Source organism: Candoia aspera, chromosome 5 (genome assembly GCF_035149785.1).
Source record: "Candoia aspera isolate rCanAsp1 chromosome 5, rCanAsp1.hap2, whole genome shotgun sequence".
In the NCBI taxonomy this organism is placed as follows: domain Eukaryota; kingdom Metazoa; phylum Chordata; class Lepidosauria; order Squamata; family Boidae; genus Candoia; species Candoia aspera.
In genome coordinates this window covers 44180703-44203452 of record NC_086157.1, presented here as the reverse complement: position 1 = coordinate 44203452, position 22750 = coordinate 44180703, and the positions used below count along the sequence as shown (strand labels likewise).

At 40.0% G+C, this 22750-nt stretch overlaps 1 protein-coding gene across 2 annotated transcripts in view; it reads right to left on the bottom strand.

Moving 5' to 3' along the window:
- CLCN4 (chloride voltage-gated channel 4) overlaps positions 1-17719 on the bottom strand; it is a 31638-nt gene extending 13919 nt beyond the window's left edge. The window contains exons 1-9 of one of the 2 annotated variants that reach the window (XM_063305082.1): positions 17631-17719; positions 15972-16055; positions 10710-10861; positions 8472-8571; positions 6799-6986; positions 4609-4731; positions 4110-4316; positions 3926-4006; positions 1166-1711 (exon numbers count right to left, since the gene is read on the bottom strand). In XM_063305082.1, coding sequence (XP_063161152.1) covers positions 1166-1711; positions 3926-4006; positions 4110-4316; positions 4609-4731; positions 6799-6986; positions 8472-8571; positions 10710-10853 — 1389 coding nt within the window. In that variant the 5' untranslated portion in view covers positions 10854-10861; positions 15972-16055; positions 17631-17719. The remainder of the gene's footprint in view (positions 1-1165; positions 1712-3925; positions 4007-4109; positions 4317-4608; positions 4732-6798; positions 6987-8471; positions 8572-10709; positions 10862-15971; positions 16056-17630) is intronic. The other variant, XM_063305083.1, reaches the window with a different exon arrangement.
- Between the last annotated feature and the right edge of the window lie 5031 nt (positions 17720-22750).

Genomic DNA, 22750 nt, shown 5'->3' with positions numbered 1-22750 from the left:
TAATGTAGACTTTTTTCCTTTGTATTTCATTTTTATAACAATAAAAAGATCTTTAAAAAACTGTTAATGCAACAATTGCACTTCCTGTCAATAGCCCTAAAACTCTCATTTTAATCCAGAGATTTTAGGAAACTGTAAGCAACTAGTATTCAAACCTTCTGCCCCTTCAAAAATTCCAGTATAAATGCAGATAAATGTTACATTATTTAGCTGATGGGCTTTGTTATCTGTAAACTACCACCTCACCTCAATCAAGAAATCTACAAGATTAGAAGGAAAACTTATTCTACCTTTAGTCTCTAATTAAGGAATGTAGAGCCTTACAAGCAGAATAAATGTAATTACATTTTTTTTTTAAAAAAAAATCTTAGGTTCACTCTCAAGGTATGGTTGGTAATGACCTGGAGAGCCAATTTTAGCCAAGACTGACTAATACGCTTAGTATGGTTCATAGCAGCTTCATATATTCTTACGTATTTATTACTTTAAGAGCTCTATAACCATACCACATTAATTTGTTTGCATAAGGTAGAATGGTCTCTAGGAGATAACAAATTAAACTAGAGTGCAAGGTGCAGTAGAAGGAATATAATAAATAAATACATTCAGAGAAAATAATAGAACAGTTATAAACATTAAATGTGTAGCTTTAACAAATCAAGTCAAAGTCTTAATCATTAGGCTATTCTAAAAATAAAACAGGAACATATTTCAGCTGCTTCTATTCACTTAAGTGATGCTCCCGAAAAAGGAACTGTTCTGAAATTAGAACACAGACAGCGGTGTTCATAACAAGCCGCTTTGATGACAGATTGACAATGTGTGTGTCATGACATCATCATACAAATGACACAACTTACCTACTTGCATTAGATATGATTCCTTCATTTGCATGATGATGTCATTATGCCCCTGGCATCATTTGCCCCCCCCTCCTTTTGCCACTGAACACACTCTAGCTTGGTGTTATAGTCACTAGCTAGAAGATAGCGTCTTTTTGGAGATTTTGGTTATGTAGAGCATGCTCTATCACTGAATCAGACACATATCTTTTTTAGTGCAATCATCCCCTTAGTTTTACTTGGATAATGGCATATTTGCTTCAGTGAATCAGATTCTAGGTGGCCACAACATTTCTTGAACTATATTTGATTTTTCAACTTACCTTCATGCCAAAAGTGAATATGGTAATGATGATTTTAAAAACCAGAGCCAGGGCTAGTTGCCACATAGCCATGTATACTCCTGTACCAGCTGGTCTGTCAGGAATATCATCCACAGGTCTAGTCATGTTGGGATCATTTATGTAGTCACAGAGCTGTGATGATTCCAATGCTCCACAGTCATTGAACAGTTCAGAGATGAGCTCACTAGTGCTCCTTCGTGTATAAGGGTTGGGATAGGCAATAATGGCAGTTATTGCAGTTACTGCAATGACCTCTAAGACTGGATACTTTCCAAGCCTAGTAGTTTTACGCCTCCTGCACCATGCAATGTTGCATCGAATGAAAAGTGTCCCCCACAACCCTCCAAAAACTCCAAGCAAGATGAAAGGGAAAAGTTCAGCCATGTACCAAGGTGTGTGATACTCCACATAAAAGAGGACGAGGCGGCTGTTTCCAAATGGATTGATAGATCTCAGGGTAAAGGCTGCAACAAGTGCAGCAAAGAAGGATCTCCAGAGAGTCTTCAAGGGGAAATAATAACTCACCTGGGAGAAAATAGAAGCAATCAGTAATTATCTCCAATTCTTTCAAAGGTTTTTCCTTTTCAGATATTTGTGGAAATGATATATTATCATGCGTTTATTAAGATGCAGTCCAAGGAGAGGATTTCAAAGGGTTAAAGGGATGAAAGATTATACTATCTTGACTTCACATATATTATGTAGAGTTACACAAGTAGAGGTAATGTAGCCACTTCCACATTTTCAGGTGATACTAGGATCCCACAACCATTGCTATCGAAAACCCCCAATGCATAAATGCACAACAATACTCAGCCAGCTTTGTAAAATTCTACAGGTACACAGTATCCATTTAGTGAATTGGGGATGTGGGTAAAGCATTATACAAAATTGCATACTTATATTTCATCATATAAGTTTACATAATTGTTCATTTCTCACAGTTTTTATTAGTAATCACATAAAGGTTGGTCTGATACTACTCTGAAATTGATATGCACTTTCGTAGGAAAGTCATCTTAGCATGTACTGTTGTTCATGGACTGCAAAAGACAATTAGCTCTGTTCCTTATCATCATTATTTTCCATCTGGCTTGCTTACTTCCTGGAAACTAGTAGCTTTGGATTATGTTCCTACAAAAACAAGAAATAAAACAAGAACAAATTTGTTCCTAACTTAGAATTTGCACAACTTCAAATTTGGAGTTCTCAGAGCACTCTTTTTTCTTTTAGTAATCTTTTTAAAAAGTAGGTGAAACATAGGTGAAAACTATCTCTCATGCTGAAGATAACAACTTGAGGCTCAAAATAATGGTTTGCTTGAAGGCAACTAATGTGTAGTGGTTAAAGTGATACAAGACTAAAATTTCTGGTCTATAGCTTATCCCCTTAGCCAAAATGTCATCCTGATAAAATTGCACAGTCCTAGTTATTCATTATTTAGTATCACAAAAAAGACTGTTATGTGGAATATATTATCTGGATATATCTGCAACATAACCAAATGGCACTTGTCCATAGTCAGTAGCCAAGTTGGCACTAGGGAAAAAAACAAACCCACAAATGCTTTTTCCTCATAGTCCCAATAAAAGCACTGTGATGAAGTTGCTAAAGTACTGAAGTGAAACCAGTGTGTCCCAGTATCAACTCTCCACTCAGTAGCACAGTTCCCTAGGTCACTTTGATCATTCACAATGCCTGAGCCCAACCTCTCTCATTAGTTTGTTTTAAAGATCAAATGAACAGAAAGTGCATCTGTATGCACATTTAATAAAATAACTGAATATTAAATATGTAACAAATTGTTGCCTTTTCAAGATACCAAATATCTACTGTGCAGTCACTTCTACCTATAGTATGGCTGGGTCCCCCCACACCCACCAATATTCTATCTGTGGCAAGTTATCCTTCCTTAACAACACTGTTGCTATGTTACTGGTTTCTACGATACCAAGACTGGATGTTTTGCATGTATCTTGAGGTATTTCATTTTGTTCTTTATACACCCTCGTAAATGACTTGATCTTCCAGGGCAGCCAAAGAATTATTTTAAATAAATAAGCAAGCAACAGGTTTAATAGTGTATCTTCCTGCAGAGAAGGGCTCAAGGAAATCAGAAAGATTACAATTGAGTAACTCAGGTAGTTTTCATTTAGTGACTGCCTTGTTAGCAACCATTTGCAGTTACAACGGTGATGAAGAAGTAACTTTATGACCAATCCTTACATTTACAACCTTTGCAGGTCTGTAAAGCAAAGCAAAGCTGAAGTAAGATCATAAGCAGAGTCACCGTTTCACTTAGCAAATGCTTCACTTAACACCCACGTTGTCAGTCCCCATTGTGGTCACTACTTATCTGTTTAGACTGCAGATAAAAGAGAAAAACTGTTTCTGGATACTCTTACTTCACAGATCTTTCCTATCAAAAGCTACCTCAGTACCTAACACTAGATTAAAGGAAGGAGATAAAGCCTACTTTTAGGGATGTTTTCAATTGTTGTAAGGCCTTGCAAGCATAGGAGCAGCAGTACCAAAATATTTTATTCAGCCTCTAGTCACAAGGAAAGAGCTCAGCTCAGAGATGTCTCCTATCTCCATTCTCTCTGTAATGACTTCTCTCCCCTGAGTACCGACTGCCGCACACTGTCTAAAGTGAAACAATACAGGGACAGCTACCAATAAAATATGCCCTACAAAGCATTTACTTTCAACTTACGACAACATTAAAATACTTCTTACCTCTTCTAAACTAAAAAGGACACCCCCAATGGGTGCGCCAAAGGCAACAGAGACACCAGCAGCAGCTGCAGCTGACAGCACCTAATATAGAAACATTGAATCACAAATTAGGTTTCTGTGGCAAATATCCATAGAATCTTAGGTGAGGTGAGGTGAATGGAGAAAATTGGGAAACTAGTAGTACCTCTCTCCTTTTTCCTTCGTTCTTGCTGTACTTGGAGAAGAGGCTGCTAAAGCAGTTGCCACAGCAGCAGGCTACATGCACAAGAGGCCCTTCTTTGCCAAGGCTAAGTCCTGAGGATACCACCAGAACTAAGGTTACGGTTTTGATTAAGAGTGTCCACTTGCCCAGGTATCCTCGAATAATGAATCCACTCAAGATGGTCTTTATCTGGAAGAAAAGATAAAGAAGAACAAAAGTGGACTGGTCAGATTTTTGTGAAACTACTAGGAAGTCTAGACAGGTCAGCAATTCTCCTGCCTTTTCAAGATATGTGAATATTCCCTGCTGAAAAACACGTATCAGGTGGCCACCTTTAATGTTAACATTTCCTTTCCTTTTTCTACTTCCATCTCCTTTAGCAGGACTTCAGACTGAATTTGCCTGAAGTGTTGCAATGTAGAAAATTATTCCCCCTTCTCCCAGTGCCAAAGTATATACCAATCTGGCAAGAAGTTATTACCTCTGGAATTCCAGATCCACAGGCATAAGGAGCAAATACTCTGACCAGGGACACAGCCAGGAAAGCAAACAACAGTGCCCACAATATGTATAGGAAGTAATTTAGAATATAAGCAGTCACACCCTAAGAAAGGGGAAAGAAACAAGAACCAATCATTGTTAAGTCAATCCAAAAAGGGGCATGTTTCTTTCTGTATATAAGCAAGGGAGGTATGAGGCAGGATCTCTCCATCGGCTGAGTTATAAGATTTGTACAGTACAGTTTACATATTCTGCTTATTCAGCCACACAAATATCTTCCTTTAAGTTTGCAATCTGATGCATATCTATTTGAAAAGTCCTTTTGAAGTCAGAGGACTTACTCCCAGGTAAACAGCTACAGTTTTTAGCTGCATGTCTTCAACATGGGATCTCAATAAGGAAATTTATATGGAAAATGCAAAACCTATTTCAAAAAACACACAAGGCAAACACACCTTTCCAAATGCATTACAGAAAACATTGATCACTGGGGTCTGGAGCACTGCAGAAGTAATATACAGCTGTAAGTTAGGAGGGCCAGGCAAGTTAAAACAGTTTTAAATGAGCTGGGAGTAAAAGCTGAAATATCTCATTTTAGGCTCTTTCATTTCAAATCACTTTTGCTTTTTTAAAAATTGTGTTCCCTGGTAAAGTTAGAGAGCAAAAGTTAAGGTTTAGACAAAAGAGGGGAGGAAAAAAATTAAGGCTGTAAAATAGTAGACTGGTGAGTTGTTTTAAATAAGTATAATCCATTGCTCAACATTTACAATGCTTTTTGAACATTTAATAAGATGCTTTTGGGGCACTGAAAGGAATGGCATTTCACACGGGCACAAGAAATTTTGAATTTTAGGACAGAAGGTCTGGCCAAATAATAAAAAATTGTTGCTGTAACAAATTTAGGTTTCCCACTTAATCTCTCACCTATTGCAAGAATGATGAATGACTGAAGACTCTTCTGCTAATTTTGACATCTGGCTTTGCTTATTCAAACCCAAAACATAGATGAATGGCATCTATTTTGATGCTTTGATTCCCTGAGTAATTCTTATTGCTACAGCTGTCTTTGCATAGTTTTAAATAAGAGACAGCTATGACAATAATCTTTATTCCTTCACAGGATGAACTGTGTTTGAAAATTAGTGTCTGTAAGAGTGTGATTTGAGAATAGCTTCAATACGCATTCTTTCCTCTGTAAATAAATGCGTGGAGATGAAGCCAATGAACATTCCTCTCAATTTTACCACATATATATTAAGAAATATGAACATATAAGCAACATTTTGGACTTACAGGTATCCTGAGACAGTGATGACATAATGCTAAACTAAATTTATGTAGGTATGCATGTGTTCCTCTTATGAACCATCATCAGTTAACCCTGAGGCAACTATCTAAACAAACTACTATAAAATTAAAAACAGACATAAAATTAATGATACACATATAGATAGTTGATAGATAGATGACAGATAGATAGACAGACAGACAGGCAGACAGATGATAGATAAATGATAGATAGAACCACCAAAATCAGTGGTGTAATTCTTGTTTTTGGCCTAATAAGATCCAATATTAGAACTACCCTATATGGGCTGCAAAACTCCAGATGATTACTAAAGGACTACTGTATCTCTTTGCTGCCATCTAGGAATGGTCCAGATTTCTGCAGCCCATATATGGTGACCCCAGGCAATATGGGTGCATTAATCCTCTGTGAAGATTAATGCTTATATTTCTTCTCTTAAAATCCTTTGGGGAGCCTTGGTATCAAATCTCCATTTGATCATGAACCATATCAGACTACTACTCAGTCTGATCTACTTTGTAGATGTCTTATTAGGGTAAACAGGAGGGGAAAATAATATCCATAGCTCTTGGAGGAAGAACAAGCAGTCATATACAAAAATAAATATGTATGTAATATAATTATTTGGATTGCAAGAGAAAGTTGGTATATTTATCAACTCAATTTCTCTAATCTTTCCTACATATTTCAGGAATGTTGCAAACCCTGTTTTCTTTTGAACATGTAGTCAAACAAGAGCTTTTGTGCTTCCTTCTGTAAATATTTCTGAAATTACACTAAGCTCTTTTCAGCTTTTTTGACAATGCCATGTTAAAATGTTAAACAAATAGTGTGAAAATTACAGGAAAATTATAACCATACCTCAGACTGGTTAACTAGAAGTTCAGACCATTTTTGCCACTGAGGACATTTGTCCCTGTCCTCAAAGGTAGTTTCATTAGATGTCCAGCAACACTGCTCATGACTATACCAAAAGGCTACTAAACAGACTCCTTCTTTCAAATCAGTCATCCAGTCCACTGCTAAATCTATAACTCCAGCTAATGTGCCTAACAGGGAGAGAAACAGATGTTAAAGAAAGACCCAAACTATAGAGCCTAAGGAATAAGTCAGATTTTGCATGTGCTCTTCTGAAGTGTCTCTTGAATATGAGTTGGATCCATACTTAACTCCATATTGAGTTACCCTGTGGACACCAAAATAAGAGGTTAGGAGGACTGTCTATCTCATAGCTACAGGGTGTTTTTAAGAGCATTTATCTCACATATTAGCACCCACAACAGTGGGTGAAGGAAATCTGGCCAAACAAAAGATGAAAATTATTCCCTTGCATCTTTCTATGCACTTTATTATGCAATGTAATATTTCTCCTAAAAAACCAGTTGCTTTTCTTGGCTCACTTCTAAAAACTTTTAAACAGGCACCCTAATTACCCACATACAATTATTAGTCTAGACAATAATAAGTTTAAAAAACAAGCAAATATGTTCTTGTCTAGACCATTCCATGAGCAAGTGAAATTGATGAAGTCAAAGTTGGGTTTGGGATTATTGACCAGATTTCACAGCAGGATAAGGCCACCAGATGAAGAAGTAAGCAATGTGTATACCTGTTAGTTTCAATACACAGACCTAAAAAAGGCAATGATTCAATAAAAATACTATAAATATATAGTATGAAATATTTATAATTGGCTTATATTGTAATATAAATACATATGCTTTTTTATGCCTCCCATTTTATCATTGTAATATTTTTCTCTTTTCATTCCACATAGTTGGCAGTTTTTTTAAAATAACATAGTGCGACAGTGACACCAAGTGGTATCTGGTGGCAAGACATACTGAAATAGCATTTTTAGTGACCACTTTGTAAGAGCTCTTCCTGAATAAAAATCATATTGCTTCATGAACTATGCATGGCTCCAATTACATTTTTCACTCAGTCTAACACTAGAAGAACTTTTGTTGCTTATTCATAACAAAAAGCACCAGTTGATGTACAGAGTTATTAATTTTATTTGATTTATAATTGCAACGATTGCTTTTTAGTTCCACAATTCTAATCATTTCTCAGAACTTTATACACTGCTCTTAATGGTGAAGCAAATGTGTTTGGAGATAATAAGCCACAACGTCATCTAAATTAGCAGCTTAGTTAATTTCTCACTTACTACAATATCTTTTATCTTTATCAAGAATTGCAAATCATTATCAATTAAACAGGAAATTGTCAGTAGTAGTAGTAGTAGTAGTAGAACTAGTTCTATTTGGGACTAAAATAAGTTTTGAAATTCTGTATCACAATTGTTATTCCCTATTTCAAATTATAAACAGTATTATTTCCTTTGCTGCTATTGTCAATGTTCTACCTATACAGTATATCTTGCATTTCACATATCCCAAAACAAAAATATTATTTAGACAAATGCTGAAATGGAAGATATCACATTTCTATACCCAGCATAAACAGCTGTCTCCACAGAGCACAACTTTGTAATAAGCAAACATGAGTTAACATTTGTCTGAAATTACCTGCCAGCAGTCCTATAAGAAGCATCACTACCCATCCTGACCAGGCATCCAATAAACTTTTGATGAAGTCCCATAGAGACTCCTTGCTTTTATTTGTAATCTGGAAAAAAGATACTATTTAATTGAAAAATCTGCAATGTTTATATTTCATGAAGTATAGCACCATATATTCAAATAACTGCCCAGAGTCCCACTGGTGGGAGGAGATGGACGGTGACCAATTTGATATATATATATATATATAAACCTAACATAAATATGCAAGATATAAAATAGAGCTGGCTAAGCATTTGGAAGAGGTGATTTGCAAAGGATATGAGCATGAACAAAGCATATTCCATCAAAGTGATCCCGGCTAGGAATATTTCCTAATTATCCAGATTTAATTGTAGTTGCAATTTATTAAGAGAAAACGTTAAATTAAGGTTAATTCTTCCCTGCAGTAAGTGTGGAATACTGACATTTTGGGGGAAAATGATCTATCCATATAAAACCTATATGTATAATAATTATAACTACACAATGTAGAATAACATTTAAAATCTGTTGATTAATCTGGAATCCTATTTATATCACAGAGGAGACAATATTACATTTCTTGTTTAAGTCTGAAGGCTAATGATTTACCAGAGTTCTTTCTCTTTTCTCAATATCTTTGTCTACTGTCATGTAATACAAATTCTGTTCTGTAAGCATGAAACTTATTAAATTCATATTTAAAAGACATCAAAGATCAGTCAGGAGATAGATGGGATATACAAACAATAATTCTTTAACTTTCTTCTCCAAAAATGGAACTGTAGCCAATTGTTGGCTCTTTTTATACAAAGTATATGTATACAGTATATAAATATATATTTGACCTCAGATAAATGTTCTGGCAATAACCCATATCAAATATTCATATAGCCCATAATGTTTTTTTCTTAAGCAATGTTATGCAGAGTGCATAAAAGGAATGAAAAATAGTAAGCTAAAGAAATTAAAGGCATACGATAAGGAAAAAGAAAGGCAATGCTGCTAAAACTAGTATACAAAAATACCATTCACTATATGTGTTTATACTTTTCTAGCTTGCAAACTATCCTTGCTCACATCAAGTCCATATGCCTTTTGTTCTTTAAACTTTTCTCCTCTCTGACTTTGAGAATATCATCATTTCACCAAATCAAAACTTTCTCAGTATTTCCTTTCTTTAGATCCATTTACTCTTTTACATACAATTATATTATGACTTGATCTTCATTCACTCAGCTTGGGAGAGTGAGACCCCTCACTTCATCATGCTTGTCATCTTTTTTCTTTATTTTTTATGTTTTATTGTATTTTCTTTGTTTGATTGTGGTGAGCTGCCCAGAGTCATTGAGAGTCAGGTGGCATATAAGTTTAATAATAATAATTATTATTATTATTATTATCATCTCTTCTTGTTTACAACCCACGCTGAAGTAACCTATTCCCACTACATTCAATTGACACCATCTTTCCTGACACCCAACTCTGACTTCCATATAACAAAGTAGGCAAAAGCATTCTCTTATCCAAAGCCTTTTTTTGCTTTTCAGCAAACATTAATTCCTTTCAACAGACGACAAGCTACTTATCTTTCTATCAGAATTTAATGTCTTAAAGTTTTTCTATCCAATTTCCCCTCTTTGGTATATATTCTATCAAGGTGAGTAAGTGTGTCTATTTCCTTTACTTTTAACACTTACGTATATCTTACATCTGTTCAATCCATTTTTCCACAACTACCTTGGTTTCTGATACATTAATTTTAGATCTATACCCCTTGTTGCATCATATAGTTATTTAATGCTAACTACAAATAATTCTGTTCTTAACCAGCAACAGCATCATCTGCAGAGATAAGAACATGCACATTAATGTCCTTAACCAACACATCTCTAATATCACCTCAGACATTTCTTATACTAATGTTTGATAAGGCTTTATTTTAGATTGCACTGCTCAATTGCTTCTAAGTTTTTTACTTAGAGGACAAAGAATCTATAAGCAAGAAATATAAAAGCCATTATTTCTGAGAATGACCATTTTGAGTAGTCATACTCATCTAGAAGTAAAGCTGGAAATACGCGTTCTATGAGATGGTCAGTTCCTTAAATCAGTTTCCCACCATACTTCTATAATCATTTCAGGTTTATAACTATTAATGGGATAAAACTGAAAACTGATCACTTTAAACGGCTACATGGAGTGTTTGTCTTTTTCACTTACCTTTCTATGTCTGTCTGTATCCCGAGATTTCTCCCTTAACCAATCAATGGTATGAAAGTCTTCATAAGTGCCAACATCAGGGAAAGGTTCATCCAAAAAATCCATCAGATTTCCAGAACCATTCATATTTCCTGCATTAACCATATTAGACCCTATAAAACGAAAAACAAAGGAGAAAGTTATGTGTTCAAAATTAAGACATTAGCATTTCTTCTGCATCATACTTACATACTCATCGAGCACTTTCCTGCAAAGTGCAGAAAAGAAGAAGGAAGTATAAGCTGAAGAAATTGCTTGCAATATCATAAAGCATGCCTCACATACAGGTTTATTGGCTCAATAAGAACTTGAAAGATGAGGTTAAGAATTCTCCAATAGCCAATTTATTTTAAGATGTCCAGAGTAATCCTTGGTAAACTACTAAGAACTACAAATATATTTAACAAGAAATCGAAGGGATAACCATATGCCCTCACTAATGGAATCAGAGAAATTACTGATATAGCAGCTTCATATTTTCTAAGATTTTACACGATAGCTCAGAATTTCCAATAGGAAAGATACATCAGAAAAGGCCAAAGCTGTTTTTAAGTCATCTACAATTGTTGGGAAGCTGTGTATTTCAGTGGCTTTCCTGATCTGCATGTGTGCACAAATTGCACTTCACATTTTGCAACATTTACCATTTTTAAAGAAAGTTTATGTGTATGTTAATTTTACATGACAGAAAACAATTTTAGGGCAGTCTGAGAAGTAAACAAGATTCACAAAGGCAGTACATGATCAAGCCCTTGTCCTTGAAAGGGTTCTGTATTTTTGCTAGATAATCTAAGGGCAACAATTCAGCCCAATACCAATGGTGTTAAAGGTTTTCTCTCTCTATTTCTCAGTTTAATTCAAAATCCTTCTTAAATCAAAGAAGCACAGTTTGAACCATAAATAATTCTTGTTTCAACACTGTTGGAGATTTCTTTTACTCTTTGAATGCAATCAGTACGTATCTTTCTACGTCAATACAAAGGTTGAAAAAAACACTTTCTCCTATGTTTCCAGCTAGTATTTTTGCAGCTCCATAATTCACACAAAGTCATGGTGCTGGAGCTTGAGCATCTCAATGATGCCATGAGCTAAAATGTGAAGGGCTACCCAAGACGGGAAGGTCATGACAGAGAGGTCAAACTAAATGCAATCCCTGGGGAAGGTAATGGCAACCCACCCCAGTATTCTTGCCGTGAAAACTAAATGGATCAGTACAACCAGAGATATGTAGGTATACCATTGGAAGATGAGACCCCCAGGTCGGAAGATGGTCAAAATGCTACTGGGGAGGAACAGAGGATGAGTTCAACTAGCCCAAGACGTGATGACGCAGCTAGCTCAAAGCCGAAAGGACGGCTAGCGGCCGACGGTGCTGGTGGTGAATGCGAATCCGATGTTCTAAGGATCAACACACCATTGGAACCTGGAATGTAAGATCTATGAGCCAGGGCAAAATGGATGTGGTTATTGGTGAGATGTCAAGATTAAAGATAGACATTTTGGGCGTCAGTGAACTAAAATGGACTGGAATGGGCCACTTCACATCAAATGACCACCAGATCTACTACTGTGGACAAGAGGACCACAGAAGAAATGGAGTAGCCTTCATAATTAATAGTAAAGTGGCTAAAGCAGTGCTTGGATACATTCCAAAAAACGATAGAATGATCTCAATTCGAATTCTGGGCAAGCCATCTAACATCACAGTGATCCAAATATACGCCCCAACCACAGATGCTGAAGAAGCTGAGGTAAAGCAGTTCTATGAGGATCTGCAGCACCTACTGGGCAATACGCCTAAAAGAGATGTTATTTTCATCATGGGAGACTGGAATGCTAAGGTGGGCAGTCAAATGACACCTGGAATTACAGGTAAGCATGGCCTCGGAGAACAAAACGAAGCAGCACATAGGCTGATAGAATTTTGCCAAGATAACTCACTCTGCATAACAAATACTCTCTTCCAACAACCTAAGAGACGGTTTTATACATGGACTTCACCAGATGGACAACACCGAAATCAGACTGACTACATCCTTTGCAGCCAAAGGTGGTGGACATCTATACAGTCCGTAAAAACAAGACCTGGAGCTGACTGTAGTTCCGATCACGAACTTCTTCTTGCACAATTTAGGATCAGACTAAAGAGATTAGGGAAGACCCACAGATCAGCTAGATATGAGCTCACTAATAATCCTAAGGAATATGCAGTGGAGGTGAAGAATAGATTTAAGGGACTGGACTTAGCAGATAGGGTCCCGAAAGAACTATGGACAGAAGTTCGCAACATTGTTCAGGATGCGGCAACAAAATACATCCCAAAGAAAGAGAAAACCAAGAAGGCAAAATGCCTGTCTGCTGAGACACTAGAAGTAGCCCAAGAAAGAAGGAAAGCAAAAGGCAACAGTGACAGGGGGAAATATGCCCAATTAAATGCAAAATTCCAGAGGTTAGCCAGAAGAGATAAGGAATTATTTTTAAACAAGCAATGCGCGGAAGTGGAAGAAGACAATAGAATAGGAAGGACAAGAGATCTCTTCCAGAAACTTAGAAACATTGGAGGTAAATTCCAGGCAAAAATGGGTATGATCAAAAACAAAGATGGCAAGGACCTAACAGAAGAAGAAGAGATCAAGAAAAGGTGGCAAGAATATACGGAAGACCTGTATAGACAGGACAACAGTATCGGGGATAGCTTTGACTGTGTGGTCAGTGAGCTAGACCCAGACATCCTGAAGGGTGAGGTTGAAGGGGCCTTAAGAAGCATCGCTAATAACAAGGCAGCAGGAGATGACAGTATCCCAACTGAATTGTTCAAAATCTTGCAAGATGATGCTGTCAAGGTAATGCATGCTATATGCCAGCAAATTTGGAAAACACAGGAATGGCCATCAGATTGGAAAAAATCAACTTATATCCCCATACCAAAAAAGGGAAACACTAAAGAATGTTCAAACTATCAAACAGTGGCACTCATTTCACATGCCGTATGGTAATGCTCAAGATCCTGCAAGGTAGACTTCAGCAATTCATGGAGCGAGAATTGCCAGATGTACAAGCTGGGTTTAGAAAAGGCAGAGGAAGTAGGGACCAAATTGCCAGTATCCACTGGATAATGGAAAAAGCCAGGGAGTTTCAGAAAAACATCTATTTCTGTTTTATTGACTATTCTAAAGCCTTTGACTGTGTGGGCCATAACAAATTGTGGCAAGTTCTTAGCGGTATGGGGATACCAAGTCATCTTGTCTGCCTCCTGAGGAATCTGTATAACCACCAAGTAGCAACAGTAAGAACAGACCACGGAACAACGGACTGGTTTAAGATTGGGAAAGGAGTACGGCAGGGCTGTATACTCTCACCCTACCTATTCAACTTGTACGCAGAACACATCATGCGATGTGCTGAGCTTGAGGAATCCAAGGCTGGAGTTAAAATCACTGGAAGAAACATTAACTATCTCAGATATGCAGATGATACCACTTTGATGGCTGAAAGCGAAGAGGAACTGAGGAGCCCTATGATGAAGGTGAAAGAAGAAAGTGCAAAAGCTGGCCTGCAGCTAAACCTCAAAAAAACCAAGATTATGGCAACCGGCTTGATTGATAACTAGCAAATAGAGGGAGAAAACATAGAGGCAGTGAAAGACTTTGCATTTCTAGGTGCAAAGATTACTGCAGATGCTGACTGCAGTCAGGAAATCAGAAGACGCTTAATCCTTGGGAGAAGAGCAATGACAAATCTCGATAAAAAAGAGCAGAGACATCACACTGACAACAAAGGTCCGCATAGCTAAAGCAATGGTGTTCTCAGTAGTAACATAGGGCTGCGAGAGCTGGACCATAAGGAAGGCTGAGAGAAGGAAGATCGATGCTTTGGAACTGTGGTATTGGAGGAAAATTCTGAGAGTGCCTTGGACTGCAAGAAGATCAAACCAGTCCATCCTCCAGGAAATAAAGCCAGACTGCTCACTTGAGGGAATGATATTAAAGACAAAACTGAAATACTTGGGCCACATCATGAGAAGACAGGACACCCTGGAGAAGATGCTGATGCTAGGGAGAGTGGAGGGCAAAAGGAAGAGGGGGCGACCAAGGGCAAGATGGATGGATGATATTCTAGAGGTGACGTACTTGTCCCTGGGGGAGCTGGGGGTGTACGACCGACAGGAAGCTCTGGCGTGGGCTGGTCCATGAAGTCACGAAGAGTCAGAAGCGACTGAACAAATAAACAACAAAGGAGTGAAATAGTTGCTTAACAAACTATTTGCTTTCTTAACAAACCTTTGTGAAAAGCCTGCTTGAATTAAAATAGATTAGGAAAATTCTTATCAAAATATCTGTAGTTTTATAATACAAAGGCTTTCTACTAAATTGTCTTAGGCAGTGTTCGGATGTTTTACAATAATCTTTAATTGTAAAAAAATGTTTCTTGCTTGCTTTTCATACAATATGATAAATTACATAAACTCACAAATTAATTGATTTAAAACAAACCTGCTGGAAAAATGCAGGTTAGAACATAGACAGTTCCTTTTTCCATAGCAACTGTAACATCTACTTTAAAAAAATTCCTCTAAAGGATCAAACATCATATTAAAAGTTATTTCCATGGGATAGGGCCACCACTGAGAATGCCTTATTTTTAATATGAGCCAACTGGAATGGTACAGGATCTCTGAAGATTAGAATAGAACATGTGTCTGATGCACTCACTTCGATCACTATTCAGGATTTTAAAGGTCAACCCCAACTCTTAAATTTGGATCTAAACACACTTATAACCTGCCTACCCAGACTTTCTAGCACAGTCCACTAAACAGCCTCAAACAACCCTCTCAGTAGCTTCTGAGTTACGCTGGAAATTGAATCTCATTCACCCCAGTGATAGTAAATAAGGACCAGAACATTCCTTAGTGGCAGAATACAAGTGAGATGATAAACATAGCCTCTTGGCAGGTTCATGTGATAATTGTGACTAACATTTAGGGATAATCATGTATGGGATGTATTATGAGGCTGTTTTATTCAGGTCTTCTGAACAGCACCTCTGGGTTTACAAAACAATGCTTTTTCAGAAAGATAGGAAATTGGTCTAGTTCAAGTCAGATGGTGTGGTATCATACTCACACTGGCAGTGGCTTTTCAAAATTTTATCTGGGAACAGGGTGTTTTTTGCCAGTCTTAACTAGCACCCTACCTACCTAGCTACGAACCTGAGACTCACCTCATAGAAGAATGCACACTGCCTTGCAGTTATGGAAATTTTCCATTCTTCTTAAATTTTTGCTCAAAGTACAATAACACAATACTAAATAGAAAAACAATCCAAAGGAAGGCTGAGAAAAACTCATTAAATGGTATGAAGTACAACGAATCAAAGTGTTTTTTTCAATAGAGAGAGAATGCCATTTTTATTATTCCTGCTGTTTTAATGTTCATTTAATGTCTCTGTGGAGTTATTAAAGCATATTTGTTCTTGAGTGGATATATCAGATTAATAACTGTGTACTAATTGTTAACTTTTACAGATTGAATTATTGTGGTATTCCTGAAAGAAAAATTATTTTTTTCTTAAATGACATATTAAATATGTTTCAGATGTGTGCTTAAAAATAAGCACAATTTTTGTTTGTCAACTGCTTCAAATTATCTTCTTTGCCATGCAATCCACAGCATATGCAACACAGTAATCCTTTCTTGTGCAGAATTGAACGAAAATTGTATCTATACAATGTGATATCACGATTGAGACAAATCCCAGGCTTACTTAGGATTGTCCTCACAATCTTCGTAGTAAAAGGGAATTTAGCAGGAGTGGCAGAGGGGTCTGCTTCAGCTGTCCAACATTAGACATATAATAGAATTTTTTTCAGAAAATAAAAATGGAAATTATTTTTTAAACCTGTGACTCAAGATTTTTAAATGACTTAAGTTTCACTCTGCTTGAAACCTTAAACTATAGGGTTTTTTTGGAAAGGAAATAAAGCACGGTCATTTTTTGCTTGTAGTAAAAAGAGCCCTACATCTGAAAATTCTTTTTTGACAAAATATGCAAAATGATTAGAGAAATGCCTGCCTTTTTAACTGAACCTCAACAAGTAATTCTTTTTCTTTATGCAGAGACAGATTTCACCATGGCCTTTTAAATGGTATAGAAATTGAGAACTCTTTATTACTTTCTTACAGTTATTTTTTTATTCAATCCATTCTAACAAATACCAGGTTGCATATTATCTCATTCTTCATTATAAAAATATCCCCAAGCACTCTAATGCTTATATCCTTCCACATAAACTGATCATGAAACACACTTCTTGAATTACTTAATTACTAAAAGGAAGAAATCATAAAAAAAGCAATTTAACATTTCCTTAGGCAAAAGAATCAGCACGCCATTCAGTTCAGGAAGATTTTTTGCAGTTACGGGTGCACAACCAGCTCCCCATAAATAAATTAAATTGAATTTCCACATCAATTATGCCAGAAATCTGGAGCTATGTTTCTCTTAAAACCAATATTCTCTGATAACCTGGTATGTTGCAAAAAGCCAATTCATGCATCCTAACACAATTGTTTCCTACCCACTCAGCTGTTTGGATGGAATGAAATAAAGCTTCCTGCATACTAAAAAGGGCAAATAGTATGTGCTGACAATTGTCTTTGTCAGCTTTAAGATCCCATTTAACAGCATTGTTTTTGAACCTCCCATCAGAATTTCTGGAGACCCAGCAAACAGCCTCTCCACCTGCTGCCTTCTTATTTGTGAAGGCCTATAATTAGCTTTAGAATTTATTTTTAAAGCCCTTCTGGACAATGGTTGATTTCAGAATAATGCCCATGCAAAGCCCGAAAAATAATAGAACAGAGCATGGTCTTCTCTTACCCGCAATGCAACATCATTTAGTTCTGCCCCAAAGATCCTGTCAGCTTCCTTTCTTCGCTGGTATGTCTGCAAAGGCAGTGATGTCACATAGAGGAAGCAGCTAGTCAAATGACTGCATGCTACATTAGAGAACGGCTAGAGAGGCAGGCAGACAGGGAAGAAGCTGGCTTCAGCTCCTTCAGGATTAAGCAGGTTATCAAATGTTCCTACATCTTCAGAGCTTGCTGCAATGAAAAGGAAAGAAGGGAAGGAGGGAGGGAAGGAAATGCTTTGAATTAAAAAGCATTCCTGCCCAGAACAATTTAATTTTCATTGCTTAGAGTAATAGAAGAGTGGCTATGAAACTAAATGGTATTTGCTGAAATGTGACACGTTCACATCCAAACCTATTTTTATTTGGGATTGTTTCATGATTCTCCAGGAAAAAAAAGAAAAAGAGAAGTAGGGCCTATTTGTATTTCCTGAGATTTTATATTCAAGAAGAGGCTTGTGATACCTTAACACTAACAATTACCTTACATCATAAAAAAGTTTTCCAGGACTACCATCATACTTGGGCCATTATGTATTGGAAGTGGGGACATTGTCACCAATGGAGCCAGAGAGAAATGGAATGCAAAGTGTGAAGAACATTTGCAATAGCAGCCTTAGAGTCTATGGGGCCTGAGTTACCGAGTCCCATGGATTACTGATGTGATCAAGCTGATACCCGCCCGATGTCTCCTCCGACCTTTCATCCTCGCACCCGGGGAGGGGGGAGGAGAGGGGGACGACTGTCGGGAGTGGTGCTCCCTTCTCTCCCCGACTGGGTCCCACAAAGCCAACGATATTTTCAGCACCATTGCCTCTAGGGATTGCAACCTGGCGTCCCAACCTTGTGCTTTCACGGGGGTTGCAGAGTCCTCCGACCCTCTCTCACCGGCCATGGTCACATTCGGGGACAGTGGGTACCCCGGCTTCCAAGACGTCTTTGACGTCCCTGGTAGGGGTCCCTGCTCCTCATCCCACATCACCTGTTCGGTCAGCACCTCCTCCGCCTTCTTCACCACTTTGGACTTCACAGCCTTGTGGATCGCAGGACTGGGACTCGACACCCCCGACAGGTCCTCCGACTCCGGAGTGGGCTCTCTCCCACCTCTTTTAGCCGTGGAATCCGGCTCCCCAGCATCTGAATACTCGCTCTCCCCCGAGAAAGGAGTAGGCTCAGTCATTGCTAACTCTGGTTCCTCACAGATTGCTCTGGATGGAGGTTAGCAGTAAGGGTTTAAGGATTCTCAGCTTTATGTAATGGTTGCCTAACCTAACAAAACCAGGCTCACCAGTAGACTCTAGGAAATCTGGTTTATTGAAGGATTAGTATGCAAGTACAGAGAAAGCTGAGAATGAGCAAAAGCGCGCCAAATACAAATTAAGAACCCTCGGCTCAAAACGTAAGACCTCCCCCCACCTGGCCGTTCTAACCACCACCACCCCCCAGGTGCCAGTAACTGTCTTCACCATCCCTGGGAAAGCAACCTTGAACATTTGAGAAAACCCAAACACATTCCATTCCCTCAGCCCAGAGATAACGGTCCAGGGTATGGAAGCCTCCCTTCCCTGCAAATCAAACACACAATTAACAACTGACACGTGAAGTGTTACAAATCAAATACGGGAGTAGCAAATGACATGTGAAGTTTACGATGTACCAGGCACATTGAAACAGTGAACATGACAACAATCTTCCAGATCCACAGAATAAACCCCTTCCATTATACAAAGAAGCCATGAAGGACAAGGGTCTAGACCACAGGTGGTAGAAGTCATCCTTTAGAGTAACTTATCCGCTTCCCCAAAAGTACATCCAGATACTGTAACTTGGTGATTGTCCCAATCACCACTGTAGATCCTGCCCAATGGAGTCAAGACTCAAGTGTCAGGCTCTGCCTGCTACTCAATAAAACACAGACGCTAGTTGGGAGTTTAGGTTCTGATTTTATTTGAGCATAGGATGCATGCCTTAGGAAAAAAGCTGAGAGTGGAATGCGCCGGAACGGGATTTAAATAGCTCACGCCGGTCAGCGCTCCACCCCTCCTTACCCTGGGTGTGCCCCGAGCCCCGAGTGTCCTGTTGCCGGTGGGTGAGGGGTCGCGGAGCCCCCTCTGGATGCCCCTGGCATTTCCTTAATCGTTTCCTCCGGCCGGTGATGAGTTTAAGCCAGGCGATAATGTTCGTGCTTTTCTTGACAGTTCGGGCGTGCCACGTGGTCGGGCGTTGTCAATGTCATTCTTTGCAACATTGTATCTTTCCTATCTGCTTTTCCGGCTGGAGTCGTTACTTTGTTGCCGGTGTCTGTTGCACTCTTTTGTTAATCAGTTGCTTATCCTTTAATCCTTTGGCACCCCTTTCCTTGTATTGTTATGAGAGTCGTTGTGCTGTCATAATCATCGCAACAGTGATCATGACATACTGCCCCCCTTTCGGAAGGTTAAGCCGCGGGTTTAGCGGGGTAAGCAGTGTGGAATGTGCGAACCAGGTCGGGCACCTTGACGTGGCAGGCAGCGACCCATTCCGGGTGTAGGAAGTGTTTCCACTTCACAAGGTAGTGAAGGGAGCCCCGCTGCTTGCGCGAGTCGAGCACCTCTTTAACTTCGAAGTGTTGCTGTCCGTCTATCATCACCGGGGGGGTGGGGGGGGCGTGCGTGGGTGCCACCGGGCGGGACTTGCCGGCTTTAGTAGGCTGCAATGAAATACTGGGTGCAGCCTCTTTAAATTGTGTGGCAGGTCCAGGCATACCGTGACTGGGTTAACTATTTGTGCCACCCAGAATGGCCCGATGTACTTGGGGCCCAGTTTCTTTGAGGGTTGCGGTGATTTTATGAATTTGGTAGAGAGATAGACCGTATCTCCTACCTGGAATGTTGGTTGCTGTCGCCGGTGCTTGTCTGCTTGTTCTTTGTAGGCTGTCTGCACTTCTTTAAGCACGTCTGTGATGACCAGCCAGGAGTCTGCTATCCTCTTTCCCCAATCACATGCGGCCGTTGGGGGGGATGGGGGTTGTGGCAGTTCCGGGATGGGGACGAACTCGCGACCTGACACCACCTCGAATGGGGTTTTCCCCATGCTTATGTGTATTGCGTTGTTGTAGGCGACCTCTGCAAACGGGAGTAGGTCGACCCAGTCGTCTTGGTGATAATTGATGTAGGAGCGGAGGAATTGTTCCAGCGTGGCGTTAAGTATCTCTGTGGCGCCGTCTGTCTGGGGATGCCAGGCTGTTGATAGGGCTTGTTGGGTACCGATCAGTTTTTAAAAAGCCCGCCAAAACCTCAAGGTGAATTGTGTGCCCCTATCGGTCACCAAGCAGGAGGGGCATCCATGTAACCTGTACACATGTACCAGGAACAGTTTTGCCAGCTGTTGGGCTGACAGGATTGATGCACAGGGGATGAAATGCACCTGTTTATAAAAGTAGTCTTTTACCACCCAAATGGTTGTTTTCTTTTGGCTGGGCGGTAGGTCGACTATGAAGTCCATGGAGATTTCCTCCCAAGGGTGGGAGGGCTCCGCTACGGGTTGCAGTAGTCCCTGAGGTTTGCTTGTCGGTCGTTTGGCCATCGCGCGCACTGGGCAGGGTGCCATGTACGCCTTGACGTCCCTTCTGAGTGAGGGCCACCAGAATTGCCTCCGAGTCAGGTGCAGGGTTTTTAAGAAGCCAAAATGTCCCGCCTGCTTGCTGTCATGCGATCTGTTGAGGATCGCCTGCCGTTGCGAGTCGGGTACGTATAGTCTGCCCTCCCCCCATGCTAGGTCCTGATCCATAGTCACCTTGCTGGGGTTGGCGAGGAGCCAGGGGTCAGTTTTTAATGCAGTTATGAGGTCTGCCTGTATCCCCCCCGGTAGTTTTGGTTGTCTGCGTCTGGTGGCGGGTTGGCTCACAGTCGTTTGTGTGGTGGGGGTGGGTTGTCTTTGAGTGCGGCCCCGGGTGATCGCCGCCATGCCCAGCTGGGACTCGGAAAGTACCGTCCCTACTATGTCGGAGATGGGCTCCGCGTCCTGGGGCAGTCGGGAGAGCGCGTCTGCCAGGAAGTTCTTCTTGCCTGGTATGAACTTCAGTTTGAAGTTAAACCAGCTGAAGAATTGAGCCCATCTTATTTGTTTGGGGCTGAGGCGTCAGGGCGTCCGAAGCGCCTCGAGGTTGCAGTGGTCTGTCCAGACCTCAAACGGGCAGGTTGTCCCTTCTAGAAGGTGACGCCAAGCCTCCAGTGCTGCTTTTACTGCAAACGCCTCCTTCTCCCATACATGCCAGCGCCTCTCCGTCTCTGAGAATTTCTTTGAGAGGTAGGCGCATGGCTTGAGGATTCCTGCGGAGTCCTTTTGCAGCAGGATGGCACCTATGGAAAAGTCAGAGGCGTCCGCCTGCACCACAAATGGTCGTTCGGGGTCCGGGTGCGCAAGAATTGGCTCCGCTGTAAACAGCACTTTCAGCCTGTCAAACGCCGTTTGACAGGCTGGAGTCCAATTGAGTACGGCCCCTGGGTTTTTTACTTTGCGCGTCTCCCTGACTCCCTTGGTTTTGAGTAAATCTGTTAAGGGGAGGGCTATTTCCGCGAACCCCCTGGCGAAGGACCTATAGAAATTAGCGAACCCGAGGAAGCTTTGAAGTTGGCGCCTGGTGCGTGGGCGTTCCCAATTCAAAACTGCCTGGACCTTCGCGGGGTCCATTTCTACGCCTTTATCAGAAATTCTGTACCCTAGGTAGTCCAAGCGCGATTTGTGGAATTCGCACTTGGACAACTTAGCGTAGAGTTTAGCTTTTCTCAGGTTGGTGAGGACTTGCCTCACCAACTTTTCGTGTTCCTTCTGTGTCCTCGTGTATATGAGGACATCATCGAGGTACACCAGCACACCCTTGAACAGGTGCTCATGCAGCACCTCGTTTATAAGTTGCATGAAAACCCCCAGGGCCCCCGCCAACCCAAATGGCAGTACCTTATATTGAAAGGAGCCCAGGGGACAGTTGAATGCTGTTTTCCACTCGTCCCCTACCTTGATTCGGATTCTGTAGTATGCCTCGCGGAGGTCAAGTTTGGAGAACACCCAGCCCTTTGACAGGTGGGCAAGCATGTCCTTCACCAGGGGT